At 35.6% G+C, this 12,733-nt stretch overlaps 1 protein-coding gene across 11 annotated transcripts; it reads right to left on the bottom strand.

Moving 5' to 3' along the window:
- Positions 1-40: 40 nt before the first annotated feature.
- Positions 41-11,644, bottom strand: LOC18096579 (probable serine/threonine protein kinase IRE4). 11 transcript variants are annotated; one of them, XM_024595335.2, is made up of 19 exons: positions 11,496-11,644; positions 10,873-11,179; positions 9,562-9,656; positions 9,237-9,452; positions 7,552-8,835; positions 6,683-6,855; positions 6,338-6,590; positions 5,529-5,621; positions 5,183-5,323; positions 5,007-5,099; positions 4,322-4,514; positions 4,156-4,241; positions 3,933-4,021; positions 2,969-3,020; positions 2,784-2,840; positions 1,862-2,011; positions 1,272-1,346; positions 754-883; positions 41-413 (listed from the first exon to the last, which is right to left on the bottom strand). In XM_024595335.2, exons 1-18 carry the CDS (start codon positions 11,496-11,498, stop codon positions 791-793), a joined length of 3,453 nt encoding a protein of 1,150 aa, XP_024451103.1. In that variant the 5' UTR covers positions 11,499-11,644; the 3' UTR covers positions 41-413; positions 754-790. The 11 variants fall into 11 exon arrangements, 5 of the variants coding, with proteins under 5 accessions (XP_024451103.1, XP_006386932.2, XP_052306687.1 ...); XM_006386870.3 differs by lacking the exon at positions 41-413 and having other exon boundaries at positions 567-883; XM_052450727.1 differs by lacking the exons at positions 41-413; positions 11,496-11,644 and having other exon boundaries at positions 567-883; positions 10,873-11,332.
- Between the last annotated feature and the right edge of the window lie 1,089 nt (positions 11,645-12,733).

Genomic DNA, 12,733 nt, shown 5'->3' with positions numbered 1-12,733 from the left:
GCGAGCTGGTTACCGGTCTCAACTCATTGATTAACATGTGTTGGTGTTTGGCCTTTTTCTAGCAGCCTTCGTTATTACTGTATAAGATGTCTTGAAATGTATGAATGTTTGCAGTTCTTTGCAATGTGTTTAGCTTGTCGACTGAAAGATCAATAGAGTTGTTATTCTACTCTTCTTTCTGTTAAAGTCCTTGTTCGCGACCTTTTGTGCTCCATATGGCCTCATGGCACTTTCTGATGTCATTTCAAATGTTTTTCAACTCAACTACTGCTGCCATTGGAGAATTTGCTGTTAATGGCCGCGTAAACCTTTTTACCATGGAGTTTGCATAAAAACCCTGATGTTCCATTCATCTAGGTCCTTTCCGCCTCCGCCTCCGCCTCCGCCTTCCATGTTCTGTTGAATCGATGGAACTGGAGCAGCAGGAAAAGAAGAATACAGGTAGAGATTTCAGTAACGATCTCAAACAGGACCGCAAAAAAGAGATTTCTGACATTTCCAGGGAGTGCTTGCTTTCGTCCGAACAAATTCAGTCGGTGAATTCTCAACTAATTAAATTAAAGCAATGAAAAAGAATAATGCTTTTCTTTTGATTCAACTATATATTTACAAAAAGAAAGGACATCTTCCCATTGCATTCCTACATGATCAAAGCTATGAGCTGCGATTTATACGAGGGGGAGAGGACTGAGTAACAATTGCTGCTCCTCTCACTTGATTTCCCTAGCAAATAATCGTTATGAACACTGTTACCTGTAAGAATGTATCCATCACGGAACACTACAGTAAACTATGTGTTCGGCGCAGCTCTAGATGGAGAGAACTTTGCAGGATCCTTTCCTAAGAGCACGTCATGATTGATGGACGCCAATTGTGACAGATTCTGCATCAAAATTACATCTTCAATGACCTCGTTTAAAAAATAAACAACCTTCCATGGGGAGTCTGAAATTATGTTTCACAAGCCTCTTGCAACATGAAAATTTACATCATCCAAATGTTTAAACAAGCTATAGCAGCAGTTGCAATAACTTAGAGTGTACAAGATAACACCCTATAGCCAGCAGCACCCAGGAACATGATAATCCAACAAGGTCCATGATTATTCTGCCCTTTCCCCAAAACTCTCATCTAGTGGATAGTACGTGTGAGTGACTGAGCAAAGTATGTGTTTCAGTACTAAAACTTTTGGATATCCACTCAAAGTTGGTCATACGATGTACAGGAATTCTTAGAACATTTCATCTATAGCAACTTGCAAGTTAGCTTACCTTGAAAGAGAAATTTATCAATGAGATATCAAGTGGAGAAGAATCAAAATCTGCAAGGTCACCACATTCATCCATCTGGCAAAAGAAATAGAAGACAATGAAACAATTGCAATCATGACTTCTAGCATTCATATGAAAATGGATAAGAGACATCAGCTCTCGACCAAAGAAAAAAGAAAAAAAGAAAGTGTTGTAGAGACTAGATTAGCGCCATTAATGCAAGTCTAGCAATGACAGAAAAAGTAATCTTCATGCAATCACTCAAGTCTATGCAACAACACTTGTAGCTGATAATAAAATTTGTCATGAAAAGACTTTGCTTGTAAAAATCTTGAAAATACAATATCATGCAATGGATAAATGCCCAATTCTCATATAACTCCTTGATGTAGTATCCATAAAAATTATCAAACCAACTATTACTGCAAATATAAATTTAAGACATCCTTCTGCTAATATTTTCAAAGACCAGCCACCTGTTCCCTGTTTTGTGCCAGAGGGGTGGGGGGCAGACCAAATCCATTGATTCAAATAGTACAAGCAAGATCCCAGAACTTAGCAGAATCATGAAGATAAATTAGGTTTCCTACCTCAACACCAGAATTTGAAGATGAGTCATGCATGTCGCTGTCAGAATGGCTACTAGCTTTATCATTTGGCATTCCAACAGACATTTGAGGAAACCTTGACACAAAATAGCTCGTGTCATCTACACTGTTAGGGTTTGGAACAAAGGCAGCCTACGGACAAAATTAGTGATAGAAAAGTTAGCAATAAATAACAGATTCCAGTGAAATTATTTTTAAAAAAATCTTGCTGGTATCTATCAAAGTTTTAAAGTCAGGCATGCATAATTTTTTTATGCACATAAAGAAACATAAAAACATTATGGAGTGGCCTAGTTGATGCCATAGCTCCACTTAGCAATAAACAGCAGATTCCAGCGAAATTATTTATAAAAAAATCTTGCTGGTGTCTTTCAAAGTTTTATAGTCAGGCATGCATAATATTTTTATGCACATATAGAAACATAAAAACAGGATGGAACGAGCTAGTTGATGCCACAGCTCCACTAAGCAAACGGGATTAGTACTTGTATACTTGTTGAACTTGGCCTCAGAAGAAAGCATTTTCACTATGCACAAATGATGTCAGGTGTTTGCACTTGGAATATATTGGATTATCTACATTGTAAGAAAAGCCCAGAAGAGATTATAATGGGATGATTTTGATACAATCAGATTTGAGACAGCACATTCTTGATTAGTAATATTCTCCGGCTGACCTAATCTTCACATAAATAACTTTTTTGGGTAACTTTGATTCCTGTTCCAGCATCAAATGACTTGAATAAGGTAATTGTAACTCATAAACTCCACAAAAACTTCTGCTTGCAAGGATGCAAGTGACAATGTAGGGGGAATAGAGTGACAGCATGATTTTTGGTCATTTTGAACTTGAGAACTATGAATCTAAACCTCCCATTATGAATATGACGGTATGAATTCACACCTTTTGCAGAGCAAGGTTGTCCCAATCAACTCCTCTGAAAAAAGGATGTGCTTTGACCTATAAGATTTCATAAGCAAGGCACAATAAAAGCCAATTTGAAAATTCATTAGGTCATCTTTCGAGTTTTAGTGGCCCAGGGAAAATATTTGATTCTTAATCAACAAAGGTATACAGTAAAATACAACCTCTGTCGATCCATTTGCTCCTAACCGTTGACTTGGATTATGAATAATCAACCTATATAGAAAAGAATTGAAGCTGAATGAGTAATATGGCAGTGTAAAGTTGAGTCCATTCTTTGATGATAACTTATACTACAGTGTACACAAATAGCAACTTCAAGGCATAGGTAGTAAAATGTGAATGCTAAACAAATCCTCCATCACATCAAAATGGTAGAATTTGCATTTCATTACCTGAAAAGCTACGAGGTAATGAAAAATAAATATGAAAATAACATATTGATGAGGGTGATGTTGAAGCTAAGGTATGGTGTTGCCAGGTTTCCATGAGTAAAAATTATAAATGGTTGGACATCATAAATTTTGGAGAAAAAAATGAGAATGATTATAATGATTATGCAAAGAAGTCGATTTTGGCGTTATACTGGAGCCTTAGGCTCCGTTTCCAAGAAACAAACACAGGAAAGTTTGGAAAGTGGTTTCCCGGAAACCACTTTTCAAGAAACAAACGCACCCTTAGTTGACACTGAATTATATAAGGGTATATAAAAGTCTCATTATCAGTGTAATTTATTTAAAGCTACAGGATACAAGCTTCTAAAATTATCAAGCACTGTCCTAAAAACACGTGCATGCACAAGATCTGAACTTGCAAATCTGCAACTTCCTGTTTTTAAGCATCAAGTGAGTAGGGAAGATCACCTTGCAATTTATGATTGATATTTACCCAAATAATCAATACTTTTCTTGTCCAGAACTTCTATCTATTTGAGCTATCAATAATCTTCTGGTGGTAGCATCCCATAGTCAGTAATAGTTCCAAGCCTTATTTAATATATAGGAACACTTGTCATTTTCTTAAAAAAAAAAGGTGAATTAGAAACTAAGATAAATTCCATTGTGTCAAGGGATGGAGAAAATAAAAGTCATTTATCGACATCTTACAAATTCAAAGCTGATTGCCAACCTGTTGATCAAGTCTTGGGCCTCATATGACATGTCATCAGGAACAGAAGGCCAAGGGATTTTTCTATTAAGAATGTTGTCAAAGATTATCTGTGGCCATGACAAGACAAAAAACTTAACACAATTAATTTTGAGCACAGAGTATCTTTTTTTAGAGCATATAAAGAAATTATGTCCACTAGCAGCATCGAGAAAAATCAAGAGAACATTAAATATAAACATACCTCAGGACGTTCAGCAGTGAAAGGTGGAATTCCAGTTATAAATTCAAATAAGATTATTCCAACAGACCACCAATCTGCAGCATAACCTGCATGAATGCCAGAAAGCAACTTCACTTCCCTGGTAAAGTTGAGATGAATATAAATATTAGTTTAGGTAGAAAGTAACCATGCTCAGTTCCAAGAAGAATTTCAGGGGCAAGATAGTCAGGCGTCCCAACTGCTGAGTGCCGATTTCTGTCCTCTGTTTGTTGAGCATTTGGATTAGGAGGATCTGAAGATGCATTTCTATCTGTATCAGGTCCTGATAAATCAATGGTGCTGTTTATAAGGCCAATTTTTGACAATCCGAAATCTGTAAGCTGGTCACATACGCAATCATTAGTACATCACCAGTAGCTAGAACTGAAGCTGATGCAGAACACTCAAAACTACAAGATATAGGGATAAATATGGACATTTTATTTGATGCATATTAGATGGGAATCACCTATCTGGCAAGAAAACTAAAAGGATGTTTCCAAATGTTTTAGCCAATAGATTCATTCAATACTCCAGTTCCTAAAAAGCGCAATAATATATGTGCAAAAGCAACTTTGAAAGTGCACTAGGTCAATTCTGCAACCAAGAGAATATATATAAATATAAACTATTATCCCCCATGCGAGCGGATTGAGAACAACAATTATTTATGCAAGTGCGCATCATCAAAAATGCACACAGTATATGTGCTCACATCCACCACCTGCACAGATGCACACATTCCAAGGAGACACATGCAAATATGGCTTATTAATGATTTTAACAATTTGTACATGTAGAAACAGTAAAATTGTGAACTTTAAAGACCAGACCTTGATGTGCCCATCATGTGCAATCAATATATTGTCTGGTTTCAGATCACGATGCACAATTCCATGAGAATGGAGATACTCTAAAGCAAGAACCTGGAACAGACATAAGCTATTTAAGTTGAGATACAGAACTAAAATAAGCATATAAAGACATTCATGATTTTGTTCTAACAGACCAGTTCTGCAATATATATACGAGCTATATCTTCCTCAAGGCAACCAACTTTTCTCAGCAAAGAGTATAGATCACCTCCAATAAGATACTCCATAACGAGATACAGGTTATCTCTGCAGGTGAATGAATAAAAAAATCGAACCTGCAATGATAAGACCCATGTTTTTATAGCCCATTCAAATACAGAGGTTCAGAAGTTCTAGAAAGAAAATATTGACCATCATTTTTAATTGGCTAGCTAATGATAGAAAGCAGGTTCAAGAAGGTATGGAAACGACCAATAAAAGGGGTTGTGGAAGTGCTCAAGTTCAATGTAAATACGAAAGCAATCAAGACTTGAACATTACCACAAATGGATTCCGAACTGTTATCAATATGTTACGCTCTGCTAATATGCGCTGAACATCATTCTTGCGTAACATATCCAATTTCTTGAGCACCTACAAAAGGCATTATATTATGAGAATATATACCAAAATAGTTGACCAATAATGGAAAACAGAAATGCAAAATTTGTAGAGAAATTACTTGCTGGTACATTCCATGAGAATAATGGATAAATAGAGATGCTTTTTAGTACTTTGACAAAGACCTATGAAGAACACAAAGATTTATAGATTACTCCAAGCTGCGTAGCTTCCATAATGACCCATTGTTCAATAAGTGATATGGGTAGAATTAAACTGCTAAGATTTAAGGCTTTGTTTGGTAGAGCTGATAGGTGATAATTGTTTACATTAGCAATAAGGTGGAGAACACATTAAAATGCACATATTAAAGTCACATTTCTAGCTCATACAGCTAAACCTTAATTACCACCTAGCTTAGCTAATTCTCCTAACCTCCCCAACTTGATCCATGATTTTTTAGCCTTTTTCTACACTCTGTAGTGCCTTCAAGTTCAAGAAAAAAATGTCGTTTTGCTGCAATGTTACGTATTCATTTATATAATCAAGTGCTGCATCAGACCTTTCCTGTCTCAACTCATCAACCTGGTACCAACATGTAGCTTGTGTACTTATGCATAGGCCTCTATTTTTTTAACATTGAGCACAAATCAATTAGAAACATGGAGCTTGCTGCAAAATTTCCATACAAAGAACAACTTGCATATGCCTCACTTGCAAACCAAATGGGGTTGGCATTGATTTTTTACCTTTATTGCAAATAGATCTCCTGTTGTTCGTTTGCGTGCAAGAAAGACTTTTCCAAAGGCACCTCTACTAATTGGTTTAATGATTTCAAAATCATCAATGCTCGTCCGCTCTTTATTTGATACATGCACAGGTGTCGATGCCGCACTGCTTTGAGATGCATTATCAAATGGAAGTCTCAAGTTTTCCTTAGATCTCTCATCAATAATTGGACTTTTTGTATCCATTAAATCACAAGCAAGTATATACTTTTCCCTGCATATGTCATAGGAAATTTGACATGAATAATTCAACAACTTGAGGGTTGTAGTAATATAAGAAATCTCTTTCAAATACTCTTGAATTACCGCAGAAGTTTCTCTATTCGGCCTCCAAAAGTGTCAATTACAAGAGCTTTGAGTTTGCTATGCTGTAAAACATCCTGCAAATCTTGCATACAAGCGAGCAAAAATTCAGATGACCCTTCTTTTGAAAGATCGGTGCCTGCCACACAGCGTGCTATGTCTGCTAGGTCAATCATCTGCCGGAAAAAAAAAAAAAAAAAGAATAGATAAAGTGCAGATTCAGTCTTCATTTAACCTTGTAAGAATAACTATGTCTATAAGGAACAAGTACTGAATGCTTGAAAAATACTAATAAATATACTAAAAGAAATGCTAATAAATTACCAGAAAGAATAGTTAACATGCTTCACTGCCATAAAATAATCTCAAAAGAAAGAATTGATAAGGATGCCATCATTAAACACTAAATGCATAGCACAAGTTGTGACTTTCAAAAACTGCTATCATGGAGAGTTGGCTACCATGAATGATCCAATTTAGGAGAAAAAGAAAGTTTTATACCCCATTAAAGTAACATAACCATCCATGACATGATTACAAACCTCAAATGCTCAAACTAGGTCGAGCTTCAAACAAGTGAAGGGTGTTGGCCACCAACTTAAGATTGTTTCTACATTTTTCTCTAGAATTAGTTTTTTTTCAATTGTAAGCATGACAAATTCAAAGCTTGTTTAAGCTGTTGAATCAATGGCTACAAGTGAGTGGCACAAGATAACCTCTAAAATGGAAAGTAAAACCAATTCTTGATAAATGATATTGCTGGTGAAGTAGATTGTGCAGTCTCAGAATCTAACTTCGTTCTCCATGTAAGTTTCATTTCTGAGATAGAAGAAGGTTTTCTAAATAAAAAACTTCTGCTAGAACCAACTAACCTGCTGGACATCTTCTAGCTCAGGAGGATTGTTGTGCTCTAACCAGAAGGAATCAAAATGACCAGCCCTGGGGGTATTTGCGGAGGAAATCGATGTCATGCTCCCAGCTGGTGAGGATGCACCATGGTTGGGTAACTTTGCACCCAAGTGGCCTTTAAAGTTAACAGAGGGGGAGTGAGAATCATCTATAAAGGCAGTGTCCATCTCATGTATGTCCTCAAACATCCCTTCAACGCCTCTATTTCTCCATTCACTTATTTTGGGAGACTGACCTTCAGTAATGACAGAGTTTGTACTTTGTACTCTCAAATTTTCAGGACTGCCATATGATGGATGAAAATTCATATTGCGCGAGTCGATAATCTGCTCCAGTATCTCTTCAAGGTTTGAGAGGCGTTCATCTATGTCTAGGAAATTTAAGTCACATTTATCTGCATATGCACATATATAAGAATGGGATTCGAGATGAGAAATTGGAACAATTTCTTCGCATATCCTACAGATTACTAAATCAGATCCGTCTAGAACTCGCCCCTGGTTGTCAATAGGATCATCTAAATTTTGTCCCTGCTCATGAAGCGAACTACAGTTCTGATTGTAACTAATATTCCCAGAAGACCTGTTATTGCCCTGACAAAAATGTTGCACTTGTGAAACTGGGTCATTTTTGGATTTTTGTGATTGCAACTTTTGTTCCAAAAACAGAGAATCCTTGTTGGAATTTAAGTCACTCTGATCAGTTGGCTGTTCAGAGCAGCAATATATTTCTGCAGGGAGAGAAGACGCAGCAATTTGTCCCTGCAACTTTTGCTTTACATCAACTTTCTGATTTAAAGCATAACCACTATCAGAATCAGCAATCCCACGCTTGGCAGCCCAGCTCATTTCAACAGAAGGGACACTTTCCAGACATTTTTTCAATTTACGAAGAGACTTCTCATCAATTGGTTCACTGTCTTTCTGGAACTGTAATAGTCTTGTGCAGCGTGTCAATATGAAAAGCATGCGAGTAAACAGCCACTTGAGGATTCCTGTTTGACACTGTTGCCTTTTCTCTGTCAGATCTTGAACAATGTCTTCACATTTCGTACGAAACTGTGAACACTTCATCTCCATACAGAATCGAGACAGTGTCAGAAGATCTACAGCCAATTTCTGCTCTTCTTGCAAGGAGAAGTCAGTTTTCTCAAGGACATCCATGGCATCCCCGATTAAACTAGCCAGCTCTGTGTTTGCTACTGCTTTAGCAGCATCAAATCTTGAATGCAAAGAACCCAACAGCTCCTGTTATCAACTCATGAGATAGAGAGAAAGAAAGTAGTAAAATTATTCTTGATGCATAGAGTCAATAGAGTGAATTAAGATTTTCATCAAAGAAGCACATACATAACAGAGAAGTCCCCTTTTGTTTCACATACAATGCAAATAATTCAAGAATCTTTCGTATGGGGTTTTAACCCGTTTATTATGGTATACCAGTAGTCACTTTTTATATGATATAACCGTCATCTCTCAGAGAGATAATTTAGAATATATGGGTCATAAGAGATCAACAATGGCCCGTTGAGAAAGGGGAAGTTAATAACCTGTTGAAGTAACAGGCTGTTGAAATATGACTAAGAAACTGATGCTACCATTAAAAAAAAATATTATGCATCACCTAATCAATTATTCTTTAAGTATACCTTCAAATCACTGTAGCTATGAGCCCGTGTTTGGGCAGGAGGAATGCCACCCTTTGGTCCTAATTCATGGGAAAAGCTTTTTAAGCCTTTTGACACTTTACTCCGGTTTGGATTCTCTGATGAAGAAATTTCCTCATTTAAATAATTGCATCCACTGGTAAATTCAGTTCCTGCACGCTCCTTTCTATCAGGCGTCTTAGCTTCCAAATTCCCCTCCTGCCCAAGAAGATGCGTGCTTAATTAGTGCTTCCACTAAAGTACAGAGTCCAATCAAGCATAGAAGTACTACAAACAAACCTCAGAAGGATGCTAACCCCAGGCTCACCTCAACATTTGGAGAAACATCATTAATAACTTGAATGGATTCCTTTGATAAATAAGATGTGATCCATTGAGCTATGCTCTTTCCTTTACGGGAATCTTCAAAGAACATGAAATTAGAAAGTTATTTCAATTCAAGAAATAAACAGCAGTGTGATATCAGATTGAATTGTTCACTAAAAACAGATATCTTATTTTACACAAATGATCACAGAAGGAAAGTGAATCTGTAGAAAGCCTTCAAAGAAATTTCCCTGGACTAAAATATTAGCTTTTCACCAACAAGTATAGGATTCCAATCTACTGGAACAGATGTCACCACATGGCATAACCTTAAAAGGAAACCATATCTCGTTCATTCCTAATAAGAAAGGAAGGGGATATGGTTTACCTACCACCACTCCAGGAAGGCCATCAACAAGAGGAAGAACAATATATTTGATCCTGCTAGTGCCAAGGACAAAAACTAAAAACTTAGTCTTGGCAAACAAGGACATCACTACATCATTTTAACTAGCCATTATGCAGGCATATCCATCTTTATAGATTATGCTCGATATCCAACTAACAGAATCCAATTAGACCTTAAATCAATTCCTTCAGCTCTGCAGTGTCTCCCTCGCCAAATAATTCATTTATCAGCGAAGAAAAAAAAATACTTCACAATTAGTTCTTATCCATAAAAATCATCCTCGGTACCTTCTTTAAGCTCCATCAAGAAAAGAACCATAAGCCATGCTGTCAACTCTTATTTTGACCTAACTTCTCGTGAGCCTTAAACATTTGATAATTTCACACAAGCACATGCCTCTATAGTGGGACTCCATAAAAGAACACAAAAACTAAAATTTCACACCAATCCCCTCACGTTTTCCTCGTTATCACCTTATTACAGTAACATTCTCTTCAACAAAAATTTCATCAGTTGAGCATTCCCTATAACTTGTTGAGATGAGTTGCCATCATTAATACCCACGCAACTAATTAACCCTGAAAATTGCTTTGCAGCTTGAAAAATCTCAATCAACTAGGAATTGATCAAATCAATTTTACACAGTTCCGCCAATTGGATTCCTATTTTAATTGTATTACTGCTTAATATATATATATAGTAAATAACGAGCTGGCTTTCATTTCCTTTATCCAAAAAAAAAAAGAAAAAAAAAACAGCTGAGTTTCGTTTCTATCTCTAGTAAATAAATTAGCTTATCACTGACTAGTAATTTTAATTAAGATTCATCTTAACTATACATAATTAACACCAAAAACAACGGAACAAAATCAATCTGAACTTTAAAATAAAATAAAATCGGACCTGCTTTGAAAGAAGCGCTCTTTCCACGACCCTGAGCCATCGGTTTCTGTTTATCCTTCACAGGAGGCCTTGAAGAAGCTACGACATGAATCTTAGACTCAGTCAACTCGTCAGGTTTTGAGCTCAGTTGTTCCTTCGATGATACTCGCCGAGTCTTTATCCGATTCAGCCCCGTTGGAATTCCATTAGTAGCCTCTGCTGTTAATTCTTCGCTGCTCGGTTCCGTCATCTTAGAAATTTCTTCGAGGAAAAAAGTAACAAACCAGTTGACACTCGTTCTGCTCTTGCGATCTTTTTGTAACGGAAACTAAAAAATAGGACAGAGCCAGTGGAGATACAAGCCAAAGTTAGTTAGTTAGGATTGAATTGAAACGCCCACGCAAGAGCAAGGAAGGGTCGTTTCTGGTGGTTCGTTGGTTTGCTTTGTTCTATTCAAACTTTGAGAGAGAGCGTCAAAACATAATATATTATTATTATTATCATGTTAGGCAAGCCTTTTTTAAAAACAAAAAAAAAAATCTTTTTTGTGACTGTGGAGTTCGGTTTTATGATTAGGAAATAATTGAAAAGGGAATAATTGAAATTATTAAATAAATCAGAAATAAAGATACAAAGCTTCTCACCATGTCCTCGATGATCCGTGGAAATGCGATCTGTAAAAAGTTTGAGTTTCTCTCTTCTACCTGCTGGAAATCTAAGGAAATTCCATTTCCATAGAAGAGAGAAACTTGAGAGAAAATTCTCTACTTTTTATATATATATATATATAGAAACACAGAGTTTAAATATGAGGGGTGATTATGGATTAGATTAGATCCCATTCAAACCCGTAATCCGCTTTAATCGTTCGTTTTAGAACGGAAAAGAATTTAATTATTTTCTTTTAAAAAAAAACAGAATTCTTTTTCTTTTTTATAAGGTGGAAATAGAATCTAGTTTGTCATGTTCGACATCAAGTATTTAATTTTAGGGTATAAAATGTGAATGGGTTTTATTATGTTTATCAACAAAAAAAATACCCATAATATGAAATTAAAAACAAAATATTTAATCTTAGGGTATAAATATCACTTTCTTCTACCTTGAGTTATCTAAATTCTGGTCCGCTGAGTATGGCATTGGTATTCTTCCACTAGGATTGGATAGAGTCTTCTCTTAGTGCTCTCAAAATCAAGTGGAGGACACGTGGATTCATCGGTGGAGGGGTTATACATGTGCAGCCAAACACCGAACACATATTATACTAGACATTAAAACACGAAGGATACCAGCACTGTTCATGCACCCACTGACCCACAGAGTATTTTTTTGACAATTTATTTTGTTTTTTAAAGTTTTATTTTAGGTGCTTTTGATTTCTTAGTTAAGGACGGGATTCAAAGAATAAGAATTTAAATGAAAATAAAAAAGGATTCAAATATAAATAGTATTCCAAAAGTTTTAATAAAAATACATTTTAGTTCTTTAATTTTCAAAATAACATAAATTATATGTTTTTGATGTCTTAATTTTTTTCAAATTTAATTTTGATATAAAAACTTATTATTTTATTTAAAAAAAAATTAACACTGATTTATACCATTAAAATAATCGTTCTTTATATCTAATGATATCATTTGATGAAGAGATTTCATATTAGTTTTCTTAACTTTAAAGTTCAAGAAAAAATATATCTGAGTTCGGTTTGATTTTTAATTTTGGGTTGATTTTGGTTTTTTATATAGTTTTTTTGGTTTTTTTTAGGTCATAGTTTATAATGGTTCCAAATGTGTTTTTAGATGTTTTTGGTCAAAATTTGGTTCAAATACTAATTTTTGAATAAAAAAACTAAAGTTATGATTTTTCGGCTATCAAATTGACT

The sequence above is a fragment of the Populus trichocarpa genome, chromosome 2 (genome assembly GCF_000002775.5).
Source record: "Populus trichocarpa isolate Nisqually-1 chromosome 2, P.trichocarpa_v4.1, whole genome shotgun sequence".
NCBI lineage: Eukaryota > Viridiplantae > Streptophyta > Magnoliopsida > Malpighiales > Salicaceae > Populus > Populus trichocarpa.
The sequence above is the reverse complement of the archived record's forward strand: the minus strand, read 5'-3'. Positions and strand labels throughout refer to the sequence as shown.